The following is a 27292-nucleotide window of genomic DNA, read 5'->3' as shown; positions in this document are numbered from 1 at the left end:
AAGTAAATATTTTCAGCATTTTTCTTCAGTGTAGAAATATTAAAATCATTTGTACTGGTATGTGTACATGTATGTGTAATAGTCCCTATGTAAATAACTCACAAATATACATTTTACTGTTGTATTCAACTGAAAAAAAAAGAAGTCGTAAAACAACAACAAAAAAATAAGCATATAAGCCAAAGGCATCGTTATGTTTAAACGTCTCGCGTGACGTCACAACGGCAGGCGTGGTTTGTTGTCTTCGCAACAGCGGTCTTGTGTGCCTTTGAACATCATCGCTTTGTGAGTGTGTGTGAGTGTGTGTGAGTGTGTGTGAGTAGACGTGAGTGACTTTGACGTTGAACGTAAGTGTTTTAGCTTGTTAGCTTTATTTGGCATGTTGTGATAAACTAATAATATAAAGCCAGTCTAGAAAAGTAGAGAAATACAAGAGAATTTGAGGAAACAGGGCGGTTATGGAAACGAGCGGGCGGGGTTTATGTGTGGGAAGGGGCGTGGTTAGTGCGAGCGAGGCTACACAAAGGCGCAGCTGTGGCGCGAAAGTGGCGCGCGGGGTGCGGTTTGTACAGGGCGCGTGCTGCTTATTTCCAATAGCTGTAAATAGACGCTTTTTTTTCTTTTTTCTTTCTTTCTTTTTTTTTTTTTTTTAAAAAAAGCTGTTTGTTCATTCTCGTTTCTAATTAAGTTTGGATTTATTAAATACAGACCCAGGATTGTGGAGTGCTTCTTCCTCTTGCCGTTGGAGATTTTTTTCCTCCTTTGTTCCGGAAGTTCAATTGTTCTCGTTCTTTGTCCTTCAGCCCCGGCTTCTTCTTCTTTCTGCTCTCCTTCTTAGTCTCTTTAATCCGAATGGCAACAGATTAAACGGTAAATATACAGAAATCTCCACTCCTTTTCCCCGCTTTGCCCCGGCTGTGCATTGTTGTTGAGATGACCGCAGATGAAAATGTGTTGACTTTAGTAACTTTGACTCCGTAGCTCGCGACTTTTCCCTCATCTTTTCCTCGCCAAATGCGAAATAAAATGCTTTTTTTGTTGGTAAAAACGTTGAGCATGTCCATTCCTGCTCGGACACCCAATGCAACAACTTATTAAACTCTGCAGAAATGTTATATACACGCATCGCAGTCGTGGTATTATATGCACGTGCTGTTACTGTATCGTGTGTGTGTGTGCGCGCGCGCAGTGATTTATTTACTTACAGTAAACTGCTGCAAACACTAAACCCAATCTCCAGCGCGATCAACATCGCATTCTCGGTGATCATAAGGCAGAACTGAGAGTAGCGAGGTTTCACAGAGGGATTAAAGCAGCAATTCGCTTTTGAACGAGTTTTATTGTGTGGCATTGTGAGCTCGCGCTTGCACCAGGCTCCATTGTGGCGCATTAGGATCCAGGGGAGGACCGATACTATGGTGTTTATCGCGGTGTAAATGTATCAGATAAACAGTAGATTGATTAATGAACTTTAGATCAGTTGTTTTTTCCCCCCTGAACATTTAGAAGCAAACAAATGTTAAATAATTCGGTCACACTCACTCCACCATTAACTAACAGCAGTTAGTTAGATTTGAGATCATTTAGAGATGCTTTAAGTTGGTGAACTTTTAAATTAAAGCACATTTACTCATTATTTCAATTGTGTTGAGCTTCACCACAGTGATGGTAAAGAAAATAATAACGTGTGACCCATCCGGTCAGTGACGCTGGATTATTAACTTGTGCGATTGTGGTGTTGTGTTGCAGGTTGTGACTCCAGCGGTGTGTGTGTGGATTAAACATGGAGTGTGATCACCACCAGCACTACTTCTACGACGAGATGGACGGCAGGATCGAAGACTATTTTACATCCACGGCGCCCAGCGAGGACATTTGGAAGAAGTTCGAGCTGCTCCCCACGCCGCCCGTGTCCCCCTCCAGGACGTTTTCCTCAGGACGCCCGTCTTTCTCTCTGACCGCATCGGAGCGGAGCATGTGGGCGTCGGACGATTGCGCTGTACTTCCTCTGAAGAAGCTGGACCATCTGGACTTGTTTGGGAATCTGAGCTCGGTGGTGATTAAGGACTGCATGTGGAGCGGCGGTTTCAACGCCACCAGAGCGGCTCCTCGATCGGAAACTCATCAGAACGAGCTCACACAGGTGACCGCACCACGCATCCAGAGCGCGACGAGGCAGACGGATGTACAGGTGACGAGGTGTGTGAACCCCGCGGCCGTCCTCAACATGCCTGTGTCCCAGCCCAAAAAAACGCCCGCCTCCTCAGGATCCGAGTCGCGCTCCGACTCGTCCGGTAAGAGCCCCAGCACGTGCACGACCACGTCAATGAGGGAATGTTGTTCAGGAAGTCGCGTGTAACTTCCTGTTTGGTGCAGCACGGTCATTTTCCTGCTCCGAGGCGCCTCGTTAGCTCATGAGCGAAAACAGGAAGTGAATCCACGAACAAGGATCTTTGTCATTTTGTAATTTCTCCAGACTCCAAGCAGTAGATAGTTTTATCATTAAGAAATTTCCTGCAGTCCAAAATCTATTGCATGGACAACGGTCAGTTGCTGGACCTTTTCCCCCCTAAAGACGTAGTGCATGCTTTCACATTTCTTTCTGAACCATCGCATTTGTCCATAAGTTCTGAGGTTTTATTCAGTGTGAAGGCCTAAAATCTCTGTCTGCGCTGCACGAATCCCAGACACAGAAACTTAATTATTACAAATTTACACAAGACTCTGCTTTAAACTTTATTATAGTTAAAATATTAAAAGTTTATATTCACGTTTCCTTAAGTGTTTCAGTAACAGTATAATTTCCAGTGATTCTCGCTGGCTGTTCCACTTGTAATAGTAGTGATGGACACTTTATAAGCCTCTCTGTAAGTGTAATTGTCTAAGTGTGCGCTTTGCTGTTTCTTTCTCAGATGATGATGATGATGATGATGAGATCGACGTGGTGACTGTGGAGAACCGTTTGAAGAAGCGCACACGCACGCCCATCACCATCGCCGTGAGTGCCGACCCGTATGGCCCACGCAAGAAGCACTTCCACATCTCTCTGCACCGACAGCAGCACAACTACGCTGCTCCGTCTCCGGAATCCGACGATGAACACCACCACCACTGTGACTATGACGAGGAGCCGCTCGGCAAGCGGGCCCGGATCGACCCGGCGCTCTTGTCCGCGCCGTCGTCTTCCTCGTCCTCCTCTCCGGCCAGCTCCGACTCAGAAGACTCCACCGAGCAGCGCAGGAACTTCCTGGAAAGGAAGAGGAGGGACGACCTTCGATCTCGCTTCCAGATGCTCCGGAACGAAATCCCGGGCCTGTCAGAGTCGGCCAAAACGTCCAAGGTGGCCATCCTGACCCACGCCACGGAATACCTGCTGCAGCTGCAGGCACGAGAGAGACGCCAGGCACAGGAGAGGAAGAAACTCCGAGCCAGACGACAGCTGCTGCTACGCAAACTTGGTGCCCTCAAAAAGCCGTGAACTCCTTCACAGACACGCCGTAATTCTGGATACAAAGAGTTAAAGATGTGGTGGTTGGCGTACGGCGCTTAAGCTAATTAACACACACTATGCAAACAGCTCGAGTCAAATTCAGAGCTGAGACAAATACCAGCCTCGAAAATCCCTGTGGTCAGCACAGTGAGAGCCGTGCGGGTCAAACGAAGAGAAACACCTCCTACACGCGTGTACAGACACACACACACACACACACACACACACACACACACACACACACACACAGAGCCTTAAAGCTCCAGAAACTCCTGCAGTACACAAACCATCTGAGGAAGAAATCCTCCTAACTCCGTCCAGAAGCAGTTCTAACAGTGTCTAACTGGAGCCTCGTCAGATCCAGTAATTCCCGAAGACTTCATTTGATTGAAGGTCACTCGGAAACCTGAGGTCAGATGTGTGGAATCCCAAGATGCTGCGTTGTGTCGTGACATGATGGTGAGGATGACAGTGTCGTCAGTGTTTACTCAGGACTGAAAACAGAAACACTGTGGGACATGTGCATGTGTCTGTCTGCTCAGTTCCTCAGAGCTGTGTGTGTGGAGGCTCCAGACCCCAAGAGTAAAACACAGGAATTGTAAGATTGCTTACATTTCAGCAACTCATGCTTGGGTATGCTCAGAAGTGTGTGTGTGTGTGTGTGTGTGTGTGTGTGTGTGTGTGTGTGTGTGTGAGTGATGATTAAACTGAACAGGTGATCAGGTGGTTGTGTCTTTACACCCGGTGTACTTTGCACATTAGTAGCAGGAAGTGTTTGTGTTTTTGTTCTTCATAAGAATGAGATGATCCATTATAACCTGTGTGTGTGATGAGAAAGTGATGGAATACACAATCTCTGCTGTCTGATGTACAGGTGTGTTTTAATGATGCACATCTTTCCATGATTTCCTCAATTACCTCAGGAGTGTGTATGTGAGTGTGTGCACACACATGCAGTTGTGATTACTGTACCATTTGCACATGCTCATTTTTTTTTTTTTTTTTTTTTGTTTGTTTTTTTGGACAACTCGAATCTGCACAGTGGTGTAAATACTTCGTCATTTGTGTGTTTTTCACATCACAGATTCTATTTTGCTAAAAAAAAAGAAAAGAAACTTAAAAATAAATGCTGCAGTTTAAAAAATGTACTTTTGGTCCTGGTTGTGTGTGTTGGAAGTTGTATGAGGAACAAAATTTACCACAAGTGAACAGACAGTTTAACTTCCCAAACCTGCATGACTGGTGTCTCACACACACACACACACACACACACACACACACATACACGGATGCACTGGATTGAAACTTTTTTTTTTCTAAACCAGTTGTGTACACACACGTCATGAGGTGCAGGCCTCAGACAACACTGTTAAAGTGGTGTGTGTGTGTGTACATGACAGCAGATTAACACCACATGGTTTCTATCAGACCACAACACCCTTCCAGTGGTTGGAGAAGATTCTTGTAATACGGATGCTGTAATATAATTAATTTCGAATGCTGCTGACCCCAACACTGGACTGGACAGTGTGTGATGGGAGCAGTGTGCAGTGGAACGTTACCCAGGGGTGCCAATATTTTAACACACAAGCAAAACATTAGCATTTTCTCAATATAAACACTTTCAGTTTAGTTAAAACGCTGCATTCTGCCGATGGTTGGGTCTGTTCTGCCGCCTTTATTTATTTATTTTAATAATTCATCATTTTTTAAGCAGTTAGCTAGCCGCTTTGTGACAATGGATGAAAGGGCGTTAACGGAAGCTGGTTGCCTGGGAAACAACGCATCATTTGAATCCTCCCATTCTGCGTTCTTATTGGTCGGAGTGGGTGTCGCTCAGACAGAGGCTGTGTGTGATTGGTTGGAGTTTCGACAGGGGCTTTGCCTGGCGCTGACTGAGGGCTTAATGAAGCGATGTAATGACCGTTGTTAATCAAAGTTGCACAGCCAACACACAGTAAATCTACAAAAAAAATATCACATCTGTTGCCCTCTAGCGGTGCACAAACCGCACGCCAATAAGACAAACTTATTTTATTTTACTGTCTAGGTTTGAAATACCTGAAGCAGGAGTGTCCAGTCATTTCCACAAAGCACCGTGTGGTGCAGGTTTTCATTCCAATCAAGCAGGAACCACACCTGATTCCACCTGTTTAATCTGTTCATCATGGCTTTCACTAGACTCAGGTGTGGCTTCTGCTCGGTTGGAGTGAAAACCTGTCCCCTGTGCCCTTTCCGGATTACACTGGACAGTGGACACCCCTGACCTAAACTGTCTAAAAATAAAACACGACAGAATGTCTGATGTTCAGGTTAGGATTTGAAAACGAGGAGGATAACATTAATGTTGTATGCTTATATCTTTACATTTCATTATAGCGTTAATACACAGTGACAAAATCTGTTTTACATTATGCGTTCTCAATGATAAGACTTTTTTTATTTGTTTATATATATGTCATGTCACGTACACATCATGTTCATCCACTTTTTATATCTTTCTTAACACGTGTTCTAATCAACATTTTGTTTCATCTTTAGAGGCAATACAATTTAATTTAAAATATCCTGAGATTAATTATATGTAAATAGCTCGTTCTTCACGTAGTTGATGCCCTCTAGTGTGTATATAGTGTGTGTATATATATATATATATATATATATATATATTAGAGCCTTTATTCCTGGTCGTCTCTGAAGGTCGTCGAGTTTCATTCGTATGTGTCCACGTCAATCACTGGTTGAACCAATAAGAACCGCAGTGCTGTCTGATACGCAATTGGTGGGTTCGTATTACATCCCGCCTCTTTAGAGCCGCGCAGTTGATTTAATTGGTCCACAGCTTGGCGTTTAAATTTGAATTTTTTTTCCCTGCATCAGCAGTGAGGCGGCTGAAAACAGACGGAGAGACAGAGACACGGGTGCGCGAGCTCAGGACTGTGTTACGGTTTTGTTTACTGGATTTCGATAGAAAAAACGTCTGTAGAAAGTATTTTTAATAAAAAAGTCTGAGGTAAGCTTGACAACTTAACATGGTTTTATATGACGTTAAATGAGGAGTATGAACAGAAGTGCTAGCCTTTTTTGTTGCTTAATTTCATGTCGGTTGTAACGGTCGCTATAGCTAAAGCTAGCAGCTAGCGTGTGTAACAATTAGCTACTTAAAGAACGATAAAAAACACGAACTTCTCGGTTAATAGTCAATTTTATATCTGTGTTTTAGTCCATGTTTCTCACGCTAATGTTTGCTGTAATGTTATTACACTGACATAATGCTAAACTAATATTTAGCTTTTCTGTAATGTGGCCGTTTGACGGTTTTTTGATAGCTTGTTGATTAAATAATGAACTTAAATTGCTAATTAAACGGAATAATATTTAGTTTTATGTCTGACTTGACTAGCATGTTTAGCCTCTGTGTGGAGAAGATGAAGCGACTTTTTCCATAAAAAGGAAAAAAAAAAGAATTAGAAATGTTTCGATGTTATCCTCAGCAGTTTGCAGTCATTTATTTGTATTGCTATTATTTTGGGGGTAAATCCGTATTGTGACGTCACAGTATCTTTATTTTTATGATATGTTGTGTGCCATGTATGACCGTGTGCAGTGACCGGTTTTAGGTCTGTAAAGTAAATTTGTAATGAATGTGGTTTAAAAAAAAAAAAAAAAAGACTGACGCTCATGATACCATGATAGAAAAGTGGACAGTGGTGTCGTTTATTTCAATACTGATCTTCATGGAGTAATGATGTCCAGTGAGTTGAATTCTCGGATGGCTCGTCACATCCCTTTGGTGCGTCTCCACGTGCCTTGTGACGCTGCTGTTTTCTTTACAGCCTGAGAGCATGTTTTTATCAGCAGACCCACATGCACAGTGTTGGAGTGTGTGATGTAGGGCGTGGTTTTGTACTGAAATGTTCTCTCTCTCTCCTTCCTTTCTCAGTATGAGCTCAGTGGTGGTGACCGATGAGAATCAGGGTGCTCTGCCCGTACGCAAGCACATACCATCCGAGTCGGCTGCCGATATCTTTGCTCTGGATCAGCCCACCGGCAGGCCGTCCATCCTCAGGCCGTCTCAGGTCGAGAACATTAATAAAAACATCCCCAAAGGAGTGAAGGTATGACCGTTTATGGGCTTTTGTTTTTACAGTTTGTTTATCTTCTGCCTGTTTTGGTTCATGTAGGTAAAGTTAATTTGGTGTCTTGGAAACACTCTTGAGATTCATCATTTTAAATGGCGAAAGTTGGTGAGGAAGTTTCTTTGATGGTATCTCCAGGTTTGTTTCCAGACTCCACTCAGAGACCCGGTTACGAAAAGGATCGTGTCACCGAGTCACGTGGGTCAAATGGCCGCTCTCGATGACTGCACAAACTCTTTGGAGTCTCTGACCCTTACGTGAGTGCTGAACAATTTTATATTAATGTGCACAATAGGAGTCGAATCCATCCACAGGGGTTCTAATAATAATATCCTGGTATTTCAGGGCACCCGCTTCACCCAGCACTTCCACACTCCTGATCGACCCTCGCACTAAAATGGACCCTTCCTTTGCTGATGATAACATGCCCATTCAGAGTAGAGGAAACTACACCATCGATTTCGACAACCTGGACTCTGTGAATCCCTTCCAGAGTTCCTGTAAAATGACCCTGTCTCCACCCAAACCTGCTGCTCTGATGTCTGACTCCCTCACCCTGACCGAGCCAGCACCTGCTCCAGAAGAGGTGGAAACCATGACGGAGAAGGCCGACATGGCTCTGGATGAGACTCTCCCATTTGTTCCATCTGTAGAGAATTCCCTGGCAGACTTTTCGGCCGATGGCACCTCCACAGACAGCACGGTGATCATCGAGCCAAGGAAAACTGTGCTCGTGGATCACAGCGCTGACTATACGGTGAACCTAGAAGTTCCTGAGCCAGCTCCTGCAGTTGATGCAGATGTAAAAGATTCACTTTTACTCCCTAAAGGATCCTATGAGGTTGATTTTGAGAATCTTGACTCAATGAACCCTTTTAAAACCGGTGGCTCAAAAATACCGAACTCCCCTCCCGCCTTCAGGAAATCACCCATCCGCGATCCAGCACCGTCTAAAGCAGAGGAGGCAAGGTCAGGAGTGAAGGATGTCAAGATGCCTAGTGAGCATGAAGATAAACTTTCCACTGTGGAAAAGCCCAGCCTTACAGAGGTAAGCCCTGACACCGCTGCCCCCTCAACATCTCCCCAGACAAAGGAGAAAGAGGCACCCATGGTGCTGGAGTTCAACTTTGACGATGGTGCTGAAGTCAAGCGCAAACCTCCTCCCAAACGCCTCAGCTTGAAAAGGCCTCCGCTCTCCAAAACTAAATCGGACTCGACAAAACCAGAATCTGCTCCAGTCCAGAAGAAAAGTCCAGAAATCAAATCCAAGTCACGCGACATGCTGGTTAGCAGTGTGACGATGGAGATTCCTCCAGCCAGAGGCTCCTACACTATTGACCTCGCTCAATTAAATGATCCTGACTTCAATCCATTTGGTACGTCAGCAAAAATGGCAAGTTCTCCCCCTCGTGATGCTCCAATCTCCACTGGTCCAGCACAGCCAGAGATCCAGGACAGCACTGTGGAGGACCGCATGCACAGGTCAGTTCACAGGCTGGTCTCAGGAAGCTGAGTTGCGGTCACCTCCCTGAAGTTGATTTTTATTTTAATGCCATTGCTTTCTGCTTTGTTTCTTTGTGCTTGAGCAGTTGTCCTTCCTCTGAAGCTGAAAAGGCAGCAGAAGCTGAACCATCGTTCTTCAAGGTGAGTGTGAAGCATTCTGAAATGTCTTGTGTGGGGTGTGTTCTCCAGGCTTTTACAAATGAAGACAATTTTCTTACACCCCACAGATAAGCTGAGATCAACCTGATAGCGGTCTCTGGTAGTCACTATTGCTGAACTTCAGTAGCTGCAACTTATCGTTATCCTGTTACAGGACTGTGTAAACTAAATGCTGATCAAACCATATCTGTGCTTTTAAGTTAAAATATCAGACTTGAGGAACGTCTCTCGTGTCCGCTTTTGCAGGCAGCAGAAGAACCAGAACCTGTACACGTTAGTGAAGCCCTCCAGCCCTGCCTTCTGGGTAATCCACAACCGCAGAAGATGGAGGAGCCAGCTTTGTCCTGCACACTGACCCAGAGCTCGTCGTTTGATGCCGCTGCAGATGATGAGTTTGTTCCCGGCTCCATGTGTAAGTGTCTGCTCGAGGGAGGAGGGGGCAGGGGGTTTCATGAAGGTTGATTAAATTGTGTAATTTCTCTTTTGTACAGTCATACCGAGTGACCTGGATGGACAGATTGATTATCTCGAGCAGTTTGGATGCAGCAACGTGAGTGGATAGCGCTTTTTTCCTTCTCCTATGCATTTCTAAAACCATTATTAGATCAGTCTCTTATTTATATTTCTGTATTTGTGTGCAGTTTAAGGAATCTGCCCTGCGTAAGCAATCCCTCTATCTGAAATTTGACCCTCTGCTGAAGGAAAGCCCAAAGAAAGCCGCAGTGGACTGTTCCAGCTCTGGGTTCAGTCTACCTCGTGCCTCTTTGGCCATCCGGTTAGTCACGCTTCACCTCGGGCAGTGAGATTTTAATGGATTTTGGTTTCTGTGCGTTTGTGTGAAAAAGGTTGTGTGTGCTGCAGGATGATGGAGGCTGCAAAGTCAGAGGTCAGACAGAAATCTCAGCAGGACAGCACAAAGCTGCTGGAGGACTTTCCTCCACCGGTGAGACACACACACACAACCCTATACGCAAAAAAAGACCTGTGTAAGACTTATAACCTTATCACTAGATCTATGTTCAGATATTTATCTTACACAGTAATTCCTGACCCATGTCCACTCTGTAGATCTGCTAGTAAGAGTGTGTTGATGCGGAACACTTATTTGTAATTCTCAACATCCGAGTGAAACAGAAAAACTGTGTGTAGGCAGCACTTCCTGTGGATCAGGACCCAGCGGTGCTGGACCTGCTGGCGCTGACGCAGGCTCAGGGGAGTGAGGAGGTCATCGTGGACGTGCTGAAGTACACGCAGAACGACATGGAGGCTGCTCTGGAAAAGGCCCGAAAACGGGTACAGTGGGCCTAGAGTGATCAGTGACTTCATTGTGTGTACACAGTTTCTATAAAAAGAAATGCCTGAGTTTTGTTTTAAAAACAAGGTGTTTGTTGTAGGCAGAGGACAACGAGGCAGATCTGAAAGCTCAGATTGAAAAGCTGACTCTGGATAATCAGCACATGCTGTAAGCCCACACTCTGACTGGACACATCTTCAGTGTTTATTGTTTATTTACTGTCATGGAATGTAACCTCACACTTTCTCCCTTGTAGGCTGATCATTCCCGAGTTTGAGGCCATTCTTGCCAAGACCACAGGTGTGTTACAGTAATGTTCAATGTCCCTTTCTCTCTGGATGATTTTCAAAACCCTGCTAAGCTTGAAGGTGTGTTTTTTTTAATGTCTAGCTGAGCACAAGCAGAAGGAGGAGCTGGCACAGGCTGAGCTGAGCAGAGTGCTTCAGGAGAAACAGCTGCTGGCTAAAGAGCTGAGTGACATGGAGCGCTCCTTTTCTGACGTCGTCAAGCGCCTGGACCGACGCAAGGAAGTCATCGAGGGCTTCAAGAAGGTTTGCAGCTCACTGTCTAGTACTCCATAGACCCTTGCTGAACAGTCACACTTGTTTTAATTTTAGTTACTAATTATTTTATTCATCATTAGTCGTGTGGTTGTTATAGGTACTAGTCCTGCGTAGACTAAATATCTTTTCTTCAGATGTTCAGATGCAGTTACAGACTTCTGTACAAGTCTTGGTGTGTGTGTGTGTGTGTATAGAATGAGGAGACGCTGAAACAGTGCGCTCAGAGCTACCTGGCCAAACTGCAGAAGGAGGAGCAGCGTTATCAGATGCTGAAAGCTCACGCCGAGGAGAAAATTGACCAGTAAGTGAACTGGAAATGTCTCGCTACAGGCACTGCTGACCTCTGCTACGTCCTTCCATGCTTCATTCTTTTCCATTAGTCTCTATGCACAGAGTTTGTGTGTGACCGGATGAAATGAAACAAAATTCTATTACTTTTTATAAATGCAACCTAAAGCTGTTCGGGAGCAGGGATCTGATTGGTCCAAGGAATCATCCGAAATCTATTTAGTGCTCACCTCATCTAATAAGATTCAAGTATCACTCGTCTTCTGAAATTTTTATTATTTTTAATATCTTATAATAATCTGTTAATTACACTTTATCCTTGCCCTCAAACACCTCACCTGCATGCAGTGATTAACTTTGAGCTTTGCCAACACACTAAAGTACATTAAGTGTTATAGAGCTGTGGTCTCCATGGCTACATCCCAAACCACAAGATGTACCACAATTATTACTTGAACTAACTTAATGAATTGTTACACAAGTGGTGTGTGTGTGTGTGTGTGTGTGTGTGTGTGTAGGGCGAATAAACATATAGCAGAGGTGCGCAGCAAGCTGGGAACAGAGGTCTCTACTCTTCAGGTGCAGCTGAGGAGAGAGCAACTGAAAGTGCAGTCACTGGAGAAGAACCTGGAGCAGAAGGTACTTGATGTCATCTGATCATCTATGACATCATAATCCTCAGATTAGAGTTTCCAGTCTAGTTTAGAGCATATGAATTGTCCTGACAGAAATTTCTCGTTAGTGTCTCACTGTCATCTCCTGTGAGGGGTGTGTGTGTGTGTGTAATAGAACTCTATTATTATCAGCAGATGTCCTTGCAGTGTGTATGATTTTATTTTCTGTTTTCTCTCAGACAAAGGAGCTGGAAGACGTCACCAAGCTGTGTGATGAGCTGATCGTCAAAGTGCAGCAGCACTGAGAAGCTTCTTTTAGTCATGTTTCAACTCGAGTTTTTTTGTGTGCTTGTCTGTGCTTTATTTTTGTTTGTGTACTGACTGAATTAAAGACTCTTACTGTGTAACACTGACTTCTTTCAGTGAAAGGTTTAAATAAACAATAAATAATCTCCACTAAACAACCAACAACTGACTGAAGTTTTTCCCCTGAGCTCCACCTGCTGTCTGTGTTCAGCTTCATCATGTGGGTCTTCGGGCGGATGTTCTGAAGTTTTCGGTCAGATGATATTCACAATAACCTTTAACTGCTGAAAGATGGAGGTGAAGAGAAGTGCGTGAGCTCTGCGGTGTAAATCCTGACGCCGCTGCACCTGGGCATATAGTTTAGAGCCGACACCGTGGGGAAAAGGAAGAGGAAATGAATAACAAAATTGCATCAGGATGTCTGATTCTGTACAGAGACGAAACACAAAGTCTGTTTATGTAATTGGTTATGAATCGGATCCTGAAATTCTGTCACGTTTAATGAACATGATGGTATCGGACAGATCAGATTGTAAGTTTAAAAACCTGCCTGATGGAAGAATTTCAGCATGTCTCTGGTGAATAAACCAAATGTGGTGATTTGTACTGAATTTGATTTATAAAATATCCATGTGATATATGTAAAATAGAAGAACTTTTATTGTGTATTAGTAGATACGATTTGCATGATATTAAATGATTGATTAATCTCCTATTTGAGGCTTATAAAGTCGTGTTAATATGTCCACTAAAGTGTAATTTTATCTTTCATAACTGAATGATGTTAGTGTTATAATGAATATACTCTGAGTGCTTCAATTACCTTAAAATCATACTCCTGAATGTAATCGATTATTAATAACTTTTAAATATTTTGTCTTGACTTGTCGACGAATTAAACAGCGCAAATATAATTTTTCATAAATTTATCTACTTCAAGTTTAATATTTTAGTAGGAAGTGTCTGTGGTGTTGTAATTCCTCTCCAGTCCTGCAGGTGGTGATCTCGGCGCCATTAACCCCCCCTCCCCTCCCCCAGCGCGAGCCGAGTGAAAACCCCGTCGCGCCAAATTCGATTGTTTTCGGTCCGGATGGAGCTCTTTTTAATTTCTCCAGATCTTTATTATTATTAATTTTATTTTATTCGTGTCATCATTCTACAATGAACCCCAGAGGAAAAGGTAGTGAATAACTCATCCCCACACTCTCTCTTCCTGCGTGTTGTTTACTCTCTCGAGGTTTAAAAGATTATAAGATGTGACGAGGCGCTGAGGCTGCAAGTCAAGTCGATAAAGCTAAGCTAACTGTTAGCATGCTAGCTAACGCTGAAGAGTAACACCGAGGATGTAAAGAACTTCTGGTTTTATTAAAAGCTTGCATAAAATCATTCCTTTATGTTTTCACAAGTCCAGCTCAGACTGTGTAGAAGTGCAGGAAAGAATTTTAAGATGATTATTTATAAACCTACATATTCTGAATTCCAAATTCCTTTATTTTAGAATACTGTCTAAAAGATAGAAATCAAAGGTAAGCTTGAGAAATAAAGGAAATAGCAGAATGAGACAGTTTTGTCTGATTCTGATGAGTTGAATGGGACAGAATGGGATGTCAGGTCTGATCCAGTGCTCCCTGATGACCTGTGGGTTATTTCCGGTCCTGCTGATGGCTCGAGTCCAGAGTTGTGTTTATCTGTGATCTGTCCTAACTCTCCGGTGTGTTACTGACCTGCACTCTCAGCACTGTGTGTTGTGTTTTTGTCCCTTGCAGGCTCCGGAGACACGACTTTACCTCTTCAATCCAACAGGTAACTTCACCGTCCTGCACTGTCCAGCACTTTCACCTGGACACCTCAGAGATCTGAACATCAGAGACAACATTTTCAGAATTGATTTCTTTATTTTTAAACCAAAGCATTCAGGTTTACTGAGCTCCTTTTCATCTTTTAGTGAATCATGTAGTTCAGAGGTTTGGCACAATGAGTCTGTGAATCAAACGGTTCTGAATTGATTCAGTGAATCAGAAAGTGTGACATTTTAGAATTGATTCAGTGAATCAGAAAGTGTCACAGTTCAGAATTGATTCAGTGAATCATAAGGTGTTATAATTCAGAATTGATTCAGTGAATCAGAAAGTGTGACGATTCAGAATTGATTCAGTGAATCTGTAAATCAGACAGTTCAGAACTGACACAATGATTTTTTTTTGTCTTATTCTTTATACCAAAACAGAACACTAGAAAATACTGAACACTCTCATTAATTTGATTAAATGTAAAGTCAGCTTGTCTGAATGCATTATCTCCTTTTTTGATCATTAAATATTAAACATTTTTTTTAATTCTCCTTGTTATTGATCTGTTTCTCGCTGTTCAATAGCAATGATGGAGATGCCATTAAGGTGTATGTCCGCGTGCGGCCTTTGACCCAGGGCACCGGGCTGACGACGGATGGAGATCGGAGTTTGTGTCTGGCCGTGACCTCGGAGCACACGGTGCGTTTGAACTCCAAACCCGAACCACGAAACTTCACCTACGATCATGTGGCGGACATGGACACGTCTCAGGTGAGCTCACGGTGAATAGTGAGGTCAGTCAGGTTGATTCACTTATTTGGGAAGTTTTTTAAGAATTAAATCACTAGAGTGAAATGATTCATAATGATGAATAAATACAGTCAAATCTCACATTGTTTATAAAGCCACAGCCTGTATTTAATGTAGCTTATGTGAAGTGAATTTATTATGTATTATATTATATTCATTATATTCACAAAGTAACTATATTTATAATCATCATCACTGGGGGGAAGATTTTGAAGGATGATTGTGGGTTATTAAGCCTTCAGCGGTGTGTTGTGAGGGTGTCTTCATAGTGTTGCCTTTAGTGAGTGCTGATTGTGTGTGTGTTTATCTGTCCTGCAGGAATCTGTGTTCTCGTTTGTAGCTAAAAACATCGTGGAGTCGTGCATGAATGGTTATAACGGCACCATATTCGCATAGTGAGTCCTCCAGGCTCTACAGTTTAATATGCCATTCATCTCTGTATACGTAAATAAATGAGTTCTATTTAAGTTAATCTTGTGTTGTAAATAACAGGTTTTACTTTTCTTTTCCCAACCATGCAGTGGACAGACGGGTTCAGGGAAGACCTTCACCATGCTGGGTGAGTTACACATACAGTGAGGATCTGTCAGCAGGCCAGTGTACAGCTAATGAACTGAGAGTGTGTGTGTGTGTTTTAGGGCCGAACGAGCTGACAGATTTCTCTGATGAGCTGCGCGGTGTTATTCCTCGTAGCTTTGAGTATTTGTTCTTCCTCATCAGCAGAGAGGTGGAGAAGGTGAGCTGTTGCACTGAATCTCACATCAAACACACCTACTGCACCCCCCTCCTGTCTGCAGACACGCCGTCAGCTCCACCCATGCGTACAGGGTCATTTCTAGGTCTTATATCATCCGATATTCTCTTTAAAAATTCATTATGGGTAATCTGCACTTTGCCTGTCACATCATTTTTGACACTAACCTGTTGCAGTGCATTGTGGGATTTTATTAGCCAGATGTTCTGGACACATTAAACATTATTTTTAGCTCGATTACAGAACATCAAAAGTCTTATCCTGGTTCTCTATAAGTGTGTGTGTTTGTGTGTGTTTGTAGTCTGCAGGAGCAAAGAGCTTCCTGTGTAAGTGCTCCTTCATTGAGATCTACAATGAGCAGATCTTTGACCTTCTGGACAGCGCCTCAGCGAGTCTGTTCCTCAGAGAGGACATTAAAAAAGGAGTGTTTGTAGAAGGCGCAGTGGAGAAATATGCAGCTTCAGCAGCAGAGGCCTACCAGGTACATGCACGCGCACACACACACACACCACATCCAGTATGTCTTTACTGAGGTGATTGATTTTTAGAACAAAGAATTGATGCAGTGAATCAAACAAGTTTAGAACTGATTCATTGTGTGTGTGTGTGTGTAGGTTTTATCTATGGGGTGGCGTAATCGGCGTGTTGCCTCCACATCTATGAATCGTGAGTCGTCTCGCTCTCACGCCGTTTTCACCATGACTCTGGAGTCTAAAGAGATGGGACAGGGAGTGGTGAACATCAGAACATCTCAGCTCAACCTGGTAGACCTGGCAGGGTCCGAGAGGCAGAGAGACACACATGCTGAAGGATCACGCCTGAAGGTTGGTGTGTTCATGGCTGTGGGTGGGTGTTATTTCATGAATAATGCTGTATCAACATGATAAACCTTGTTGTTGAAGATCTTGCACATTGTCTGACGTTTGACATCACAGGAGGCGAGCAGCATCAACCGCTCTCTGATGTGCCTGGGTCAGGTGATCATGGCTCTGGTGGACGTGTCCAATGGGAGGAGCCGACACGTCTGCTACCGCGACTCCAAACTCACCTTCTTGCTCAGGGTGAGAGGTTAAGAGATTCGTAGCTTATACAGTATACTGATAAATGAGTTGTGACATGAACATGGCCATGTGTGTGTTTCAGGACTCTCTTGGAGGCAATGCTAAGACATACATCATTGCTAATGTCCACCCAGGATCCAAGTGTTTTGGTGAAACACTGTCCACACTGCAGTTCGCTCAGAGGGCCAAGCTCATTAAAAACAAGGCAAGTTAACACACTTAATATTATTTTTCACTTTTTTTTAAATTTCAGACTTTTATTAAATTATGATGGTGAAATCAGATTGTGTGTGTGAGTATGTGTGTGTGTGTGCGCACTGTAGGCGATGATAAACGAGGACACTCATGGAAATGTGAGGCAGCTCCAGGCTGAAGTGAAGAAGCTGAAGGAGCAGTTAGCTCTCGCTCTGTCTTCTCGCCATAACATCACCGAGCTTGTACCCGGGGGGCCACAGTTACACACCGGTACACACACACACACACACACACACAGATTGCCTATTCTCTGTAAGAATACACACACATTCTGTTGTTAAAGTATGAAGAGAGAGTGTACTTGTGGGTGTGTGTTCTGAGAACAGTAGCATCTGAAGATGAGCCTCCGTATAAGACTCGCTTCCTGCAGGCTGTCCGACTGTGGAGGAGACGAGAAGATGAGAAGAAGGTCTCGCTCTTACACACACACACACACACACACACACACACACACGTAAAGCATAAAAAAATCTGTTCTTTAAATTTCTGGTCATTAAAATTTTTAAGAATGGGAATATTGTTGCAATCCTGAGCCCGTGTTTGTGTCCCTGTCCTTTTGCGTGTACTTTGCATGTTCCTGTGCAGGTTCTGCAGGAGAAACTGTCTCGTCTGGAAGAAGCCTTGGCACAGAAGGAAAAATTCATTCAGTCCAACCGCATGATCCTGAAATTCCGAGACGATCGCATCGCCCATCTGAAGAGGGAGCTGGAGACGGGAGAGCGAGTGGAACCGGCACGGCAGGACCAGATTCTCATTGATCAACTGCTTCAGGAGATTCGCCTGCTCAGAGACCAGGTATGTACACACACACACACACACACACACCCTCTCATATACAGATTAGGTTATGTAAACACTAACAAGGCATCTCTCTCTCTCTCTCTCTCTCTCTCACACACACACTCACACACACCTGTCTACACTCTTTCAGGTGGAACATCACCCACGTGTGTTGTGGTATGCAGCAGAGAACTGCAGCCTGAAGGAGGAAGTGCGCAGCCTGAGAGCTCTGGAGTCAGTGAAGCACGCTCAGGAGGCTGTGTCCCAATCTGCTGCTGAGCTTGAGAAGGCATTTCAAGAAGTCTTAAAGTCTGAGGAGGGTTCAGATGCAGCTGGGGGTAAGTGAAGACACGCGATTTGGGAATAGACCCTCAGTCTCGGAGTAGGTGAAGATAAAGATGATGATAATAATAATAATAATAATAATAATAATAATAATAATAATATCTTGCTTCTGTTTCGCTTGCTCCTCTTTGACAGCTCCACCTACCTGCTCCACCCCGATTACCATGGAGACACTGTCCTCCGTTTCCATGGAGAGGTTGAAGGCTCAGTTGTTACAGAAACAGTCAGAGCTCACTGCCATGGTGCAGGCCTTCGACAATTACAAACAAGTCAGCAAGTAAGTTTGTGGACTTTATCAAAGTGACGGGTGTTTTTGCCTTTTTACATGATATTACAGCTGGGAATAAAATACTGGTTTTAATTACAGAATAAAAAGATTTAGCGTCATTACCTAGATAGCTAACACAGCAGTGCACTGAGCTGATCTCTTTTAGTGAAGGCAGGGGTCCCCAGACTTTTTTCTGTAAGGGCCACATAATTTTTCCTTTCTTTAATGGGGGGGGCTGGGTTCATCTGTACCAGAAAATTACATGGGCTGGGATTTTATGATGATTTTATGATGAAATGTATTTGTTTCCTAATGCTAGAATAGTTTATTATTTTGTCATGCACTGTACAGACCAATGATCATTACTTTTCAGCATTTTGTCTGCTCTCATTTGGCCTTGTGAGTTAGCATACTTGTCTCTGTGGTGGGTTTCATAGTGTTGGAGGAGATTGTGTTCTTTGAACACAGCCACTGTTTCTTGACCGATGAGACAAACGGCCACTTCTTTGCACTGACCTGTCCACTTTTGGTTAAATACCCTGCATTCTGAATCAACTTTTCTCTCACCCACCCGTTTGACCATTTTGTTGTCCCTTTGAATTTTCTCGCTGACCTGCGCATCACCTGTTCGTGGTACGTTATGTTGAATGTAAATTCTGTTGGTAGGAGAATCAAATAACAAATAATCTGGCTACGTTAATAACTATGGGAAATTTTAGTTTGAAAGCCAACCTTTATCAAATACAGATCTGATATGAATAAAACTTGTATTTAAAATTACATTTTTAAAATATGTCTCTGGTAACGTGGGGGCGGGCCGCATTCAGACCATGGACTGTAGTTTGGAGTTAATTTGGCTAATGTTGTGATTTTATCTCTGCAGTAGTAGCTATCTGGCAATAAATTAGCAAATTAAAATTAGCACTGAACTCCAGTTCTATTGGCCCAGCAAGTATAACTTGAGTGAAGTGGAGTTTAACGTAAGGAAGTGGCCTTCATGCTGCCTGTATTTTATATTTCTTTTCTGGCATGTTGCTGGCATTTTTAGCAGACACCTTTATCCAGAGTGACTTACAATTTGATCCTTTTATACATCTGAGCAATTAAGGATTAAGGGCCTTGCTCAGGGATCCAGCAGTGGCAGCTTGGTGGATCTGGGATTTGAACCTCCCGATCAGTAGTCCAACATCTTCACCACTGAGCTATCACATCCCAGTGCCTAGTAAAAACTGGTGAAAGTCCTGGTAGATCTTAGATCTAGTTTTGTGCTCATATTCTCCAGCTTAGAAACTTTATACACTTATATCACTTATAAAACCTTTCCTAAACTGTCTTGATCAATTCTTGGTTTTTGAAGTTCCAAAGTGTCTCTGATGATCACTTCCTGTTTCTCCAGGAAGCAGCTGCTGGAGCTGGAGTCTGAGAAACGCTACCTGGAAAAATCCAACAAGCACCTGGAGAACATTCTGGAAGCTACTAAAGCTCACACCAAACAGGAAGTGTCGCAGCTGAATAAGATCCATGCTGAAACCATTAAGGTACATGATCTCCAAGGTTTTTAAGTGTCACTACTGATGCTGTGCTGGAGTGTAAAAGAAATGTTTTCCGTAGATTCTGACGACGCCGACTAAAGCGTACAACCTGAGGAACCGCTTGGTGCCGCTGTCCAGCCCAGAGCATCTGAACGGCAACGGGTGCGACTCGGAGCTGGAGGACATTGAGAGTGAACAGCCTCCTCCTGCTATGAGTGAGCTGGCCTGTGAGGCTCTCACTGAGGAGCTGAAACAAATGCAGGTAACACTGAGTGGCGCGTACCATTATCAGGCACACATGGGTATGCTGACATGGCCACACACACACCTCTGGGGTTTTTGGCGGTGGCTAAATGAAAGTTATTGTGTAAATGATGTTTTTATTTTCCTTGTGCTCTTGTAGGAGCAAATGACACGCCTGAAGAGCCAGCTGAATGAGGAGGAAGCCAAAAACAGGAAGCTGCTTCAGCAAATCAGCAAGCTGGAAGAGCAGGTCACTACGGTGACGGAACAGTCCACTCGCAGAGATGAAGTAGGATAAGAAGACTTTGAAAACTCCCACCATTAAAAAAAAAACAAAAATAAACATTTAACGCTAATTTAACTGGATAATTATTGATTATTATTATTGTGTGTGTGTAGGACTTCAGTCTAGAGAAAGGTTCTCTGATGGAGGAGCAGACGAAGCTGCAGGAGAGTGTGAGCGCTCTGGAACAGCAGCTCAATGAGGAGAGAGCAGCTGTGGAGGGTACACACACACACACACACACACACACACACAGAGAGAGAGAGAAACTCTTTAGTTCTGTATCCTAGCCCATCTCTAGTCATTACAATTTGGTGATGGTAAATACCATCCTTCTGAGTATTTTTGCCTGTTTTTATTGAGTATGACACCGTGACCTTTGACCCCCCAGTGCTGCGCAGTGAAGTGCGTGACCTGCGGGTTGTGCTGCAGTCGTCGGATAAACAGCTGGAGGAGATGCGGAGCGAGCAGGAGAGAGAGAACACACAGCTGTCCAACAGTTTAATCAGCACACAGCTGCAGCTGGACAAAGTCAGGTAAGAGCTGATGCACACTATCATACCAGCAAGAGGTGATGTCGTGTATTCATGTCTGCTCAGGGGCTTACGTGTGTGTGTGTGTGTGTGTGTGTGTGTGTGTGTGTGTGTCAGGTTGGAGTGGGAGGAGCTTCAGGAGCAGCAGCGTGTGTTACAGGATGCGTATGACACACTGCAGGCTGAGTTTAAGTTTGAAGCGGATCAGTATCAACAACAGCTTCAGGAGAAAAGCAGGGAACACAACGAGCAGCATACACACATCACCGTGAGTCTCTCTCTCTCTCTCTCTCACACACATCACCGTGAGTCTCTCTCTCTCTCTCACACATCACCGTGAGTCTCTCTCTCTCTCTCTCACACATCACCGTGAGTCTCTCTCTCTCTCTCTCTCTCACACACATCACCGTGAGTCTCTCTCTCTCTCTCTCACACATCACCGTGAGTCTCTCTCTCTCTCTCTCACACATCACCGTGAGTCTCTCTCTCTCTCTCTCACACATCACCGTGAGTCTCTCTCTCTCTCTCTCACACATCACCGTGAGTCTCTCTCTCTCTCTCTCTCTCTCTCTCACACATCACCGTGAGTCTCTCTCTCTCTCTCTCTCACACATCACCGTGAGTCTCTCTCTCTCTCTCTCTCACACATCACCGTGAGTCTCTCTCTCTCTCTCTCTCTCTCTCTCTCACACATCACCGTGAGTCTCTCTCTCTCTCTCTCTCTCTCTCTCTCACACATCACCGTGAGTCTCTCTCTCTCTCTCTCACACATCACCGTGAGTCTCTCTCTCTCTCTCTCACACATCACCGTGAGTCTCTCTCTCTCTCTCTCTCTCTCTCTCTCACACATCACCGTGAGTCTCTCTCTCTCTCTCTCTCTCTCTCTCTCACACATCACCGTGAGTGTCTCTCTCTCTCTCTCTCTCTCTCTCTCTCTCTCTCTCACCTCCCCGTGTGTCTCTCTCTCTCTCTCTCTCTCACACATCACCGTGAGCTCTCTCTCTCTCCTCTCTCTCTCTCTCTCTCACACATCACCGTGAGTCTCTCTCTCTCTCTCTCTCTCTCACACATCACCGTGAGTCTCTCTCTCTCTCTCTCTCTCTCTCTCTCTCACACATCACCGTGAGTCTCTCTCTCTCTCTCTCACACATCACCGTGAGTCTCTCTCTCTCTCTCTCTCTCACACATCACCGTGAGTCTCTCTCTCTCTCTCTCTCTCTCTCTCACACATCACCGTGAGTCTCTCTCTCTCTCTCACACATCACCGTGAGTCTCTCTCTCTCTCTCTCTCACACATCACCGTGAGTCTCTCTCTCTCTCTCTCTCTCTCTCTCTCTCTCTCTCTCACACATCACCGTGAGTCTCTCTCTCTCTCTCTCTCTCTCACACATCACCGTGAGTCTCTCTCTCTCTCTCTCTCTCTCACACATCACCGTGAGTCTCTCTCTCTCTCTCACACACATCACCGTGAGTCTCTCTCTCTCTCTCTCTCTCTCACACATCACCGTGAGTCTCTCTCTCTCTCTCTCTCTCTCACACACATCACCGTGAGTCTCTCTCTCTCTCTCTCTCTCTCTCTCTCTCACACATCACCGTGAGTCTCTCTCTCTCTCTCTCTCTCTCTCTCTCTCACACATCACCGTGAGTCTCTCTCTCTCTCACACACATCACCGTGAGTCTCTCTCTCTCTCTCTCTCTCTCTCTCACACACATCACCGTGAGTCTCGCTCTCTCTCTCTCTCTCTCTCTCTCTCTCTCTCTCTCTCTCTCTCTCTCTCACACATCACCGTGAGTCTCTCTCTCTCTCTCACACATCACCGTGAGTCTCTCTCTCTCTCTCTCTCTCTCACACACATCACCGTGAGTCTCTCTCTCTCTCTCTCTCTCTCTCTCACACATCACCGTGAGTCTCTCTCTCTCTCTCTCTCTCTCTCTCTCTCTCTCACACATCACCGTGAGTCTCTCTCTCTCTCTCTCTCTCTCACACATCACCGTGAGTCTCTCTCTCTCTCTCACACATCACCGTGAGTCTCTCTCTCTCTCTCTCTCTCTCTCTCTCTCTCTCTCTCACACACATCACCGTGAGTCTCTCTCTCTCTCACACACATCACCGTGAGTCTCTCTCTCTCTCTCTCTCTCTCACACACATCACCGTGAGTCTCGCTCTCTCTCTCTCTCTCTCTCTCTCTCTCTCTCTCTCTCTCTCTCTCTCTCTCTCTCTCACACATCACCGTGAGTCTCTCTCTCTCTCTCTCACACATCACCGTGAGTCTCTCTCTCTCTCTCTCTCTCACACATCACCGTGAGTCTCCCTCTCTCTCTCTCTCTCTCACACATCACCGTGAGTCTCTCTCTCTCTCTCTCTCTCTCTCTCTCTCTCTCACACATCACCGTGAGTCTCTCTCTCTCTCTCTCTCACGCATCACCGTGAGTCTCTCTCTCTCTCTCACACATCACCGTGAGTCTCTCTCTCTCTCTCTCTCTCTCTCACACATCACCGTGAGTCTCTCTCTCTCTCTCTCTCTCTCTCACACATCACCGTGAGTCTCTCTCTCTCTCTCTCTCACGCATCACCGTGAGTCTCTCTCTCTCACGCATCACCGTGAGTCTCTCTCTCTCACGCATCACCGTGAGTCTCTCTCTCTCACGCATCACCGTGAGTCTCTCTCTCTCTCTCTCTCTCTCACACATCACCGTGAGTCTCTCTCTCTCTCTCTCTCTCTCTCTCTCACACATCACCGTGAGTCTCTCTCTCTCTCTCTCTCTCTCACACATCACCGTGAGTCTCTCTCTCTCTCTCTCTCACACATCACCGTGAGTCTCTCTCTCTCTCTCTCTCTCACACATCACCGTGAGTCTCTCTCTCTCTCTCTCACACATCACCGTGAGTCTCTCTCTCTCTCTCTCTCTCTCTCTCTCACACATCACCGTGAGTCTCTCTCTCTCTCTCTCTCACACATCACCGTGAGTCTCTCTCTCTCTCTCTCACACATCACCGTGAGTCTCTCTCTCTCTCTCTCTCTCTCACACATCACCGTGAGTCTCTCTCTCTCTCTCTCTCTCTCTCTCACACACACATCACCGTGAGTCTCTCTCTCTCACGCATCACCGTGAGTCTCTCTCTCTCTCACACATCACCGTGAGTCTCTCTCTCTCTCTCTCTCACACATCACCGTGAGTCTCTCTCTCTCTCTCTCTCTCTCTCTCACGCATCACCGTGAGTCTCTCTCTCTCTCTCACACATCACCGTGAGTCTCTCTCTCTCTCTCACACATCACCGTGAGTCTCTCTCTCTCACGCATCACCGTGAGTCTCTCTCTCTCACGCATCACCGTGAGTCTCTCTCTCTCACGCATCACCGTGAGTCTCTCTCTCTCTCTCACACATCACCGTGAGTCTCTCTCTCTCTCACACATCACCGTGAGTCTCTCTCTCTCTCTCTCACACGTCACCGTGAGTCTCTCTCTCTCTCTCTCTCTCACACATCACCGTGAGTCTCTCTCTCTCTCTCTCTCTCACACATCACCGTGAGTCTCTCTCTCTCTCTCTCTCTCTCTCTCTCTCTCACACACACATCACCGTGAGTGTCTCTCTCTCTCTCTCTCACACATCACCGTGAGTCTCTCTCTCTCTCTCACACATCACCGTGAGTCTCTCTCTCTCTCTCACACATCACCGTGAGTCTCTCTCTCTCTCTCTCACACATCACCGTGAGTCTCTCTCTCTCTCTCTCACACATCACCGTGAGTCTCTCTCTCTCTCACACACATCACCGTGAGTCTCTCTCTCTCTCTCACACATCACCGTGAGTCTCTCTCTCTCTCTCTCTCTCTCACACATCACCGTGAGTCTCTCTCTCTCTCTCTCACACATCACCGTGAGTCTCTCTCTCTCACGCATCACCGTGAGTCTCTCTCTCTCACGCATCACCGTGAGTCTCTCTCTCTCACGCATCACCGTGAGTCTCTCTCTCTCACGCATCACCGTGAGTCTCTCTCTCTCTCTCTCTCACGCATCACCGTGAGTCTCTCTCTCTCTCTCTCTCTCTCACACATCACCGTGAGTCTCTCTCTCTCTCTCACACATCACCGTGAGTCTCTCTCTCTCTCTCTCTCTTTCTCTCTCTCTCTCTCTCACACACACATCACTGTGAGTCTCTCTCTCTCTCTCTCTCTCTTTCTCTCTCTCTTCTAGAGAGACTAGAGAGACACTTTCTATCCATCTGTTATAGAGAAAATACAAAATGAAACTTAAATGTGTGATGTATTAAAGGAGATTTATCTCTTTTATTACTGTTCGTGTGTGTGTGTGTGTGTTTAGGAGCTGATCAACACTCTTCAAGCTGAGCGAGAGCTGATCACCAGTCTGAAGTCACAGCTGAAAGCAGATAGAGAGAACACCTCCAAGTAAGAACTGCTTCTCTGATAATAACTGTAATAATAACAATAATAATAATAGCTGATTAATCCTGCACCTTTCAGTCAGGTAGATTTAGAGCAGGAGGTGTGTGTGTGTGTGTGAGTAAATGAAGATGGAATTGGAGAAAGAGTGAGTTGGGAGGAAGGAAGGATTGATAAAGATGGCCTGATGAATATAAATGTGAAAAACCCTGTGCTGTTCCACACAGAGAGCTGCTTCAGGCTGTGGAGGAGAACTCGCTGCTCAAAAAACACATCCTGGAGCTCACTGCTCAAAACCAACAGCAGGTGCGTGCCTGTGTGCGTGCGTGCGTGTCCGCGTGTGTGCGTGTCCGCGTGTGTGCGTGTCCGCGTGCGTGCGTGTCCGCGTGCGTGCGTGTCCGCGTGTGTGTGTGCGTGCGTGTCCGCGTGCGTGCGTGTCCGCGTGCGTGCGTGTCCGCGTGCGTGCGTGTCCGCGTGCGTGCGTGTCCGCGTGTGTGCGTGTCCGCGTGTGTGTGTGCGTGCGTGTCCGCGTGCGTGCGTGTCCGCGTGTGTGCGTGTCCGCGTGTGTGTGTGCGTGCGTGTCCGCGTGCGTGCGTGTCCGCGTGCGTGCGTGTCCGCGTGCGTGCGTGTCCGCGTGTGTGCGTGTCCGCGTGTGTGTGTGCGTGTGTGTCCGCGTGCGTGCGTGTCCGCGTGCGTGCGTGTCCGCGTGTGTGCGTGTCCGCGTGTGTGTGTGTGCGTGTGTGTCCGCGTGCGTGCGTGTCCGCGTGTGTGCGTGTCCGCGTGTGTGTGTGCGTGCGTGTCCGCGTGTGTGCGTGTCCGCGTGCGTGCGTGCGTGCGTGTCCGCGTGCGTGCGTGTCTGCGTGCGTGTGCGTGTGTGCGTGCGTGTCTGCGTGCGTGTGCGTGTGTGCGTGCGTGTCCGCGTGTCTGCGTGCGTGTGCGTGCGTGCGTGTCCGCGTTTCTGCGTGCGTGTGTGTGTGCTTGCGTGCGTGTCCGCTTGTGTGCGTGCGTGTCCGCGTGCGTGTGCGTGCGTGCGTGTCCGCGTGCGTGTGCGTGCGTGCGTGTCCGCGTGTGTGCGTGCGTGCGTGCGTGTCCGCGTGCGTGTGCGTGCGTGCGTGTCCGCGTGTGTGCGTGCGTGCGTGCGTGTCCGTGTGTGTGCATGCGTGCGTGCGTGTCCGCGTGCGTGCGTGCGTTTGTGTGTGCGTGTCCGCGTGCGTGCGTTTGTGTGTGCGTGTGCGTGTCCGCGTGCGTGCGTTTGTGTGTGCGCGTGCGTTTGTGTGCGTGTGCGCGTGCGTGTGTGCGTGCGTGCGTGTGTAAATACAAATGCATATTGTTACACCTATTACTAAAAAATAATTCATTGAGAAATCTGATTTGACTTCTGATCACATTAGTATCTCTCTCTCTCTCTCTCTCACACACACACACACACTCATACTCACACTTGCACTCTCTCTGTCTCTCTCTCTCTCTGTCTCACACACACACACTCATACTCACACTTGCACTCTCTCTGTCTCTCTCTCTGTCTCTATCACTCTCTCTCTCTCTCTCTCTCTCTCTCTCTCTCTCTGTCTCACACACTCATACTCACACTTGCACTCTCTCTGTCTCTCTCTCAATCTCTATCACTCTCTCTCTCTCTCTCTCTCTCTCTCTCTCTCTCTTTCTTTCTTCCTGTTCCTAGACTGAGAATATGAAGTCTCTGGAGCAGCGTGTGAGCAGTGCGAATGCATCAGTCTCCAGCCTGGAGCAGAAAACTGAGCAGGATAATGTGAGTCTAATCAGGAGGTCAGTCAGTATGGTAGCTGTCCGGTGGTCAGGAACTGGCTATGAACAAATTAGGGAGGAAATATTCTATATGTTATTGTGCCTGTGTTCTGTA

The 27292-nt window shown here is 45.8% G+C and overlaps 3 protein-coding genes across 5 annotated transcripts in view; all 3 read left to right on the top strand.

Annotated features, from left to right (window-relative positions):
* The first annotated feature begins 227 nt into the window (after positions 1-227).
* Positions 228-4636, top strand: mycla (MYCL proto-oncogene, bHLH transcription factor a). 3 transcript variants are annotated; one of them, XM_058378208.1, is made up of 3 exons: positions 228-285; positions 1750-2294; positions 2913-4636. In XM_058378208.1, exons 2-3 carry the CDS (start codon positions 1784-1786, stop codon positions 3476-3478), a joined length of 1077 nt encoding a protein of 358 aa, XP_058234191.1. In that variant the 5' UTR covers positions 228-285; positions 1750-1783; the 3' UTR covers positions 3479-4636. The 3 variants fall into 3 exon arrangements, with proteins under 3 accessions (XP_058234191.1, XP_058234183.1, XP_058234176.1); XM_058378200.1 differs by having other exon boundaries at positions 253-347; XM_058378193.1 differs by lacking the exon at positions 228-285 and adding an exon at positions 447-870.
* A 1730-nt stretch (positions 4637-6366) lies between these two features.
* Positions 6367-12521, top strand: tacc3 (transforming, acidic coiled-coil containing protein 3). The gene is made up of 16 exons (XM_058386661.1): positions 6367-6503; positions 7434-7608; positions 7768-7886; positions 7975-9111; positions 9219-9273; positions 9538-9703; positions 9783-9841; positions 9933-10066; positions 10153-10234; positions 10441-10584; positions 10686-10753; positions 10842-10885; positions 10976-11136; positions 11343-11449; positions 11955-12075; positions 12290-12521. The coding sequence occupies exons 2-16, from the start codon at positions 7435-7437 to the stop codon at positions 12353-12355; spliced, it is 2637 nt and encodes an 878-aa protein (XP_058242644.1). The 5' UTR covers positions 6367-6503; position 7434; the 3' UTR covers positions 12356-12521.
* An 887-nt stretch (positions 12522-13408) lies between these two features.
* Positions 13409-27292, top strand: part of kif15 (kinesin family member 15) — a 27816-nt gene continuing 13932 nt past the window's right edge. Inside the window, exons 1-24 of the mRNA XM_058386683.1 lie at positions 13409-13536; positions 14123-14159; positions 14731-14917; positions 15275-15351; positions 15478-15515; positions 15595-15692; positions 16012-16191; positions 16325-16534; positions 16646-16771; positions 16854-16976; positions 17095-17236; positions 17353-17435; positions 17612-17821; positions 17958-18144; positions 18287-18428; positions 19816-19957; positions 20031-20213; positions 20355-20483; positions 20594-20699; positions 20869-21013; positions 21128-21278; positions 25331-25416; positions 25638-25716; positions 27095-27181. Of these exons, the coding sequence (XP_058242666.1) occupies positions 13518-13536; positions 14123-14159; positions 14731-14917; positions 15275-15351; positions 15478-15515; positions 15595-15692; positions 16012-16191; positions 16325-16534; positions 16646-16771; positions 16854-16976; positions 17095-17236; positions 17353-17435; positions 17612-17821; positions 17958-18144; positions 18287-18428; positions 19816-19957; positions 20031-20213; positions 20355-20483; positions 20594-20699; positions 20869-21013; positions 21128-21278; positions 25331-25416; positions 25638-25716; positions 27095-27181 (2967 nt within the window). The 5' untranslated portion in view covers positions 13409-13517. The remainder of the gene's footprint in view (positions 13537-14122; positions 14160-14730; positions 14918-15274; positions 15352-15477; positions 15516-15594; positions 15693-16011; positions 16192-16324; positions 16535-16645; positions 16772-16853; positions 16977-17094; positions 17237-17352; positions 17436-17611; positions 17822-17957; positions 18145-18286; positions 18429-19815; positions 19958-20030; positions 20214-20354; positions 20484-20593; positions 20700-20868; positions 21014-21127; positions 21279-25330; positions 25417-25637; positions 25717-27094; positions 27182-27292) is intronic.

The sequence above is a fragment of the Hemibagrus wyckioides genome, linkage group LG03 (assembly GCF_019097595.1).
Source record: "Hemibagrus wyckioides isolate EC202008001 linkage group LG03, SWU_Hwy_1.0, whole genome shotgun sequence".
Classification (NCBI taxonomy): Eukaryota; Metazoa; Chordata; class Actinopteri; order Siluriformes; family Bagridae; genus Hemibagrus; species Hemibagrus wyckioides.
Note: the sequence above shows the minus strand (reverse complement) of the source record. Positions and strands in the feature narration are given on the sequence as shown.

Bases quoted from the DNA above. Each gene is read 5' to 3' on its own strand.
- mycla (XM_058378208.1), top strand. From the start codon at position 1,784: ATGGAGTGTGATCACCACCAGCACTACTTCTACGACGAGATGGACGGC. The intron at 2,295-2,912 runs GTAAGAGCCCCA...TTTCTTTCTCAG, and splicing joins GTCGCGCTCCGACTCGTCCG to ATGATGATGATGATGATGAT.
- tacc3 (XM_058386661.1), top strand. From the start codon at position 7,435: ATGAGCTCAGTGGTGGTGACCGATGAGAATCAGGGTGCTCTGCCCGTA. The intron at 10,754-10,841 runs GTAAGCCCACAC...TCTCCCTTGTAG, and splicing joins CTGGATAATCAGCACATGCT to GCTGATCATTCCCGAGTTTG. The intron at 11,137-11,342 runs GTTTGCAGCTCA...GTGTGTGTATAG, and splicing joins TCATCGAGGGCTTCAAGAAG to AATGAGGAGACGCTGAAACA.